Genomic DNA, 6,360 nt, shown 5'->3' on the forward strand with positions numbered 1-6,360 from the left:
TAACAAATCGCATGGAGGACATGGAGAGTTAGAGAGGAGAAGGGAGTTGCGGGAAATTGGAAGGGGAGGTAAATCACGAGAGACTATGGACTCTGAAAAACAATCTGAGGGGTTTGAAGTGGTGGGGGTTGGGAGGTCGGGGTACCAGGTGGTGGGTATTATAGAGGGCACGGATTGCATGGAGCACTGGGTGTGGTGCAAAAATAATGAATACTGTTATGCTAAAAATAAAAAATAAATTTAAAAAAATGTGGTGGTAGTGGAATGGATGGAAGTGGATTGACTTGAGATATATTGCAGAGGTAGAACAGACAGGACTTAATGAAGGGCTTCTTTAGAAGTAGGAGGCAAACCATAAAAGACGCTGAACTTGAGGAAACTGGGAGACAGGCATTAAGGAGGGCCCTTGATGTAATGAGCACTGGGTGTTATATGCGACTGGTAAATCAATAAATTCTACCTCTGAAACCAGTAAAAAAGTAGGAATGAAGAAAAGGGTTTCTGAGTTTTATTAACTGAGCAACTATGTAGATGGTGTTTCCATGTATTAATAAGAGGAATACTAATGAAAGAACAGAAGAGGTTATTTTGATTTGGTGGGAGGGCAAGTTGAGACTCAAGTTCTCTTTTGACCTTAAGTTTGAGATTCCTTATAGACATCCAGGAAGTCTAAGTATAGGCAGTTTGAAGCTGGGCTTGGAGTTCAGGTGAGAAGTTGGAGCTAGAGAAATAAATATGGAATTTGTAAGCATGGAGTATATTTAATCAGTAAAACCACATGTTCTTTTCACTTTCTAACTTGTTAGAGATCAGGATGCATCTTGTGATGTCAGCCAGGGAGCAATGAAAATATAGTTGTCATTTGCTGTTTTTCAGTGTACGCAGGGAGATTGCCAGAATCAGACCTTGCAGGATGGTTGTCACCAGGTTGGGGAAAAAACTTGGAGAAAATATTGGCACACTCTTTCAAGCCCCAAAAACCAAATGTCTTAGAGGAAGAGGGGAAGGAAGCAGTATATCATACATGTTATGGACTTTCCTTGAAGCAGGAACCAAAAGTAGGTTAGGTTTATGTAATTGGGACCCCCACACTAGTATCTTTTAAGAAACGTTGCGTTGCCAACACTCTGGCAGTAAAGATGATATTGTGTGAAAAAACATAGTTATCTACAGCTCTTGAGTGGAAAAGTAATTCAGGAAAGTAGGACTCCAAATGTAAAATTTTAGAAATACTTTCACTACTTAATTTTGTTTATATTTACCATTTCATGTTTATAAAAATGTATGATCAAAATCTGCCTACATCTAAAACTTAATCGTAGTAAAATAAAAAATTCTAAGTGTTAAGAACACATTATGTTATACATAGCTTAATAGGCCTAGTTATTCTTAGGAATATATTAAAAGTGTTTGTTTTAGAATTGATGACTTTTCATTGAAATACAGTGGGTGATAATTAAAGATGGGAAATAAATGGGATCAACTAGGTCTGAGTTTTCATATCAGTTTTTATAGAATCTACTGGTACACAGACTGACTCACCAGACATCCTCCTCATGCTTCAAAACTCAGTTCAGGTATCCTTTACCTCAGAATATGCCTTCTCTAACGTCTTTTATCTTCATTCTAGTGGCTGAGTAGATTTTGAGGCCATAAATTAGCAAAATGGTACTCACTTTACTCACTGTAATCTTATTTTCCTTCTGTTTATGCTAGTAGGGAGAAATGTGGAAGGTTATTGTGAATGTTTACTCAAAAGGAATGCTGGAGTGATAGTAGGAATAAAATGTAGAAAATGAATCAGACAGTGAAGAACCATCTTAATTTTCTGGTAATCTTTGGTAACCAAACATTTTCATCTCCTATCTCCCCACTTTTTTTTTTGTTTTTTAAGGAATGGCCAGAAGAAAGGACAGTAAGCGTGAGCTCTATTCGGGTAAATAAATTTATTTTCATCATGTTCAGGGATTTACTATAGGTCCATTTCATCAAAAAATTTATACTTTTCCTTTCCCCCAGTCTTAAGCCTATTGCCTCCACAAAGTCAGAGTGAAATGTTTGCCTCCTGAAATATTTCCAGTGACTTTATGTGAATTTGTTGGCACATACCCTCTACAGTCTTCTCTAAGATAAAACTATTCACAGTTTGACTCTTGCTCTTGGATCTATGCATTGTCTCATTTTATAGTATAGTTGCATGTATTCAAAGTGTGACTGTAATGAGGGTGATTTAACAATACCTAACACAGCTGTCTCATTATTACAGAAACTCTGCTGTGTACATATTTAATGAAGGCAGTAATAATTTCTGCTCCTGTGTTATCCATTTTAGATGTTGAATTTCTAGAGCATGGGGATGATGACCCATTTCATAATACTTGTTCAGTTGAACAGATAACATTTTTTGCCAGCATAATAAAAGGAATGTTTAAACCTTAAAGTTTGGGTACTTTCTGGTTTGGATGTCACTTTAGTGCCTGACTTCCAGTTAGGAACTTGGCCCCTCTCAGCTAACTCTTGGTATGTGCATTCAGGACGTTGGGAACTTTTCCTAGGGAAAGAAGAAGAGGTAGAGAATATGCATAGTAAATATTTGATGAGTAATTTTCCCTTTTTTGTGCCTGCAGGGAAAGAAATGGAACTGGTATTTGGACTATTTATTTTCAGAGGGGTTACAAGGCTTGAAACTTTTCATAAGAAGTAGTATTCATCATTCTTCTGTCCCCTGATCAGAGAGCTTAAACTGCAGCATCAACATTAAGCGAATTTTGACTGAAACGAACTGACCATACCGGACTAAACTCTTTTCCTTGTTGCTAGAGAGGCCAAGTGGTTCAACTTGAGTTTCCATTATCTTTGCATCAACAGATTGCCATCCTCAGGGAGTACTTGGACTGGCCTTCTATGCATGCCCCCAGGAGAGCCTCAGTGTGGCTAATTTTATTTTTCAGGATCTAGATTCTTTAGCCCACTAGTAAAAAATGACTTCATCATCAGGCTCTGCCTTCCACCAAATTATACGTAGATATATCTGTTATGTGACAGGATTTTTCACATTCTTGTGGACTGTAAGTTGTATTGATGGAAGAGAGCAGGTAATATATAGTGGCAGTTAACCCACAGACATACTCATGCAAAATGCCCTGCCTCTGAAACCTCTGGGGATATTGCCATTTTCCTTACTGTGAACAACAGTGTCAGCATCAAGTTAACAGGATATAACATTTCTAACTCTAATATGTTGGTAGCTTCCCGGGCCTTCACTAGTAGCAATTTGATAAGAGAAGGAAGTGTTCCTATTTAGTCCAGTTTGATTTCAGAAAACTATACTATTTTGTGTGTGTATGTATATGTTATATGCCCATTTTTAAGTGGTCAGGCCCAAGTAAACAGACTTTGTTTTCGGGGATAATTCTGAAGCTTTAAAAATTTTTTTACAGTAGCTAGAATATTTTGCTGAAAATTCAGCCTCTCTACTACCGAGTAACTTCTCTTCTAGTAAAATTCATATCACTTGAGAGAAAGTAAGCTGATTTTACTTTTGTTTTTAAGGGCACATTCTTATGGTTCTTGTTTTTCCTTTAAAGCAAAACAAAACTCTGTATTATTAGGTAGTGTTCAGACTGGAATCCCATTCATTTTTTGGTTCAATACATATTTATCTAGCTTACTGTGTGGCAGATATTCTTTTGTATGCTGGTTGTATAGCTGTGACCAATACAAAGTACTGCTTTTGTAGATTTACTACATCCCTTTGGAAAAGGCAGACAATAAAAATATAAGCAAAAATATAGTATGAGGTGCTATAAGGAAGAAGCAAGGAGTAGGGGCAGAATATTGAGAGGGTTGCTACTTTAAAGCCTGTTTGAGGAGGTGACCTATGCAGAAGCCTAATGAAATAAGTGTATGAGCCATGTGAAAATTTGGGGAAAGAGCATTCTGGGCAGAGGTAAAGGCAAGTTGTAAAAGGCTTAAAAATGATAACTTAGTTGGCATGTTTGAGTACTAGCAGAGAGGCCAGTAAGGTTACAATATAGTAATTAGAAGAGTGGTAAGAATGAAATAGGAGAGAAACCAGAGAGTAGTTCATGATGTGTTATGGATAGGTAATAGGGAGCTGTTAGAAGGACTGAGAGCAAAGTGATATAATTTGATTTACCTGTATGGAGCTGTTGTTTGAAGGTTATACTGAAGAAGATTAAGGGTTAAAACAGAGAGACCAGTTAAGTTATTAGAGTTCTAGGCAAGAGTCTTTGACTAGTGTGGTAGATGATGGGGAGGTAGTTGGAGAGTGGGTTTAGGTTCTACTTTAAACGTAGAGAAGATAGGATCTGTGTTAGCTTGGATATGAAGAGAGGGAAAGAGAGGAGTAAAGGATAACTCCTAGGTTTCTGACATCCTGGCATACTGGAGGAGGAACAGATTTGGAGGGTTGTGGATTCAGAAGCTCTATTTTGGCCATATTAGGTTGGAGGTGCTGAGTAGACAGGCGATATCCAGGCCTAGAGTTCAGGGTACATATTGGGATTGGCAAAATTAATTTGGGCATCATTAGTGAATAGCCATGACATCTTATGAGATCACTTAGTGCAGCTAGAAAAAAGAAGATAAAGACAGCAAAGAACTGAGTCCTGTTGTATAAGCCAACATTAGAAAGTAGAAGAAAAAAGGAGGAACCACCTAAAGACTGAGAAATACCCACCAGTGGCTAGAAGAAAAGTAAGAAGACTGGTTGTGCTGGAAGCCAAGTGAAAAAAGTGTTTTGAACGAGAGAGGGAGTATTTTTTTGGTGTGGAATGTTGCCTATATACCCAGGTAAAAAACTTTTAGCTGCTTTGAAGTAAATGTGATAGTGTCCCTGATAGATAACCTTTCTCAGAGAGTTCTCTTTCGTTTTTAAGTTTGCAGTCCAAATAATTTTCCATATTGTTATTCAGAGCACAATATTTTGGTCATTAAGATCAAGTGGAACTTTTACCTGTGAGAAGGATTGATAATTTTCATGAAATTTAATCCACAACAATCTTCCAGTCATGGAAGAAATTTCTAAACCTGAGTTTTTGTTCCAGGAAGAAAATATTTTTCCCTTATGCTTGTCTTTTTGTTCAGTAATCATTCCTGGGTTCTTTTCTGTTCATATTCTTCTCTTGATCCAGTTTTTTGACCCACTTAAGATTAGATGTGCAAATAAGCCAAATCTAGTTATTTAAAAACTCTTTTTTGAAGGCTGTTCATGGCAAAGGAAAAAAAGATTTAAATAAGAAAAGCTATTTTGCTTTAGAGCAAATGTTGCCTAGAAAAGAAAAAGAAAATTTGATTTATTATCCCAATTATACAGAAAGAATTCTTTCTTTACCTAGTATTTCTATAAAATTGTTGATGTTATAAATATTGACTTAATAATGTTCAATACTAATTTGCTGTTAGATTTTTAACATTTTGGGGCACCTGGGTGACTCAGTCTGTTAAGCAGCTCCCTTTGGCTTGGGTTGTGATCTCAGTCAGGGTCCTGGGATCTAGCCCCAGTTGGGCTCTCAGCTCAATGGGGAGTCTGCTTCTCACTCTCCGTCTGTATTCTTCCTCTCTCTCAAATAAATAAAATCTTTAAAAAAAAGATTTCTAATATTTTATTTTTCTTTTTATAATAACTTCTTCCTCTTGGTCTTAAGGGCAATGTAGAAAGAAAAGTAGACAAGTCTATGGTGTTTCACATAAAATTTGTTTGCAGACATTCTCTCTTTACATCAGATACATTTTATATCACACAATGGTTTACTAGAAATAAGAAAAATTATTCTCTAAAGTTGGTATTATATATTGGGGCACCTGGGTGTCTCAGTCGGTTGAGCATCTGACTCTTGATTTTGGCTCAGGTCATGATCTCAGGGTTGTGAGATTGAGCCCTGCCTTGAGCACCCTGCTTAGTGCGGAGTCTGCTTTTTTCCTCCTCCCTTGCTCCGCTCTGTGTTCTTTCTCCCCCCTGCACCCCTCTCCCCACTTGCACCTCTCGCTCACATAAATAAATCTTTAAAAAATAAAATTGGTATTTTTAAAATTTCTTTTCAATTGATATAACTTTATTTCATTTATTTTTTAATGTAGAAAGACTATATTTTTGTCATGTAAAAACATTCTATTTTTGATAAAGATGGCTACTATGGACTGAATGTTTATTTTTCCCAAATTCAGACTTTGAAGCCCTGACCCCTAATGTGATAGTATTTGGAGGTAGGGCCTTTGGGAGGTAATTAGGTCATGAGACAAGGGAGATACTGATCTTTCTCTCCCACCATGTGAGAATACAGCAAAAGGGTAACCAAGTACAAACTAGAAAGAGGGCTCTCACCAGAACCTGTCCAT

At 37.0% G+C, this 6,360-nt stretch overlaps 1 protein-coding gene across 1 annotated transcript in view; it reads left to right on the plus strand.

Moving 5' to 3' along the window:
- The window catches only part of CENPI (centromere protein I), a 77,709-nt gene extending 71,713 nt beyond the window's left edge, over positions 1 to 5,996 (plus strand). The window contains exons 20-21 of the mRNA XM_004777156.3: positions 1,895 to 1,936; positions 2,628 to 5,996. Of these exons, the coding sequence (XP_004777213.2) occupies positions 1,895 to 1,936; positions 2,628 to 2,729 (144 nt within the window). The 3' untranslated portion in view covers positions 2,730 to 5,996. The remainder of the gene's footprint in view (positions 1 to 1,894; positions 1,937 to 2,627) is intronic.
- The last annotated feature ends 364 nt before the right edge of the window (positions 5,997 to 6,360 follow it).

The sequence above is a fragment of the Mustela putorius genome, unplaced genomic scaffold (genome assembly GCF_011764305.1).
Source record: "Mustela putorius furo isolate JIRA1106 unplaced genomic scaffold, ASM1176430v1.1 tig00000842_pilon_pilon_pilon, whole genome shotgun sequence".
NCBI classification, from domain to species: Eukaryota; Metazoa; Chordata; class Mammalia; order Carnivora; family Mustelidae; genus Mustela; species Mustela putorius.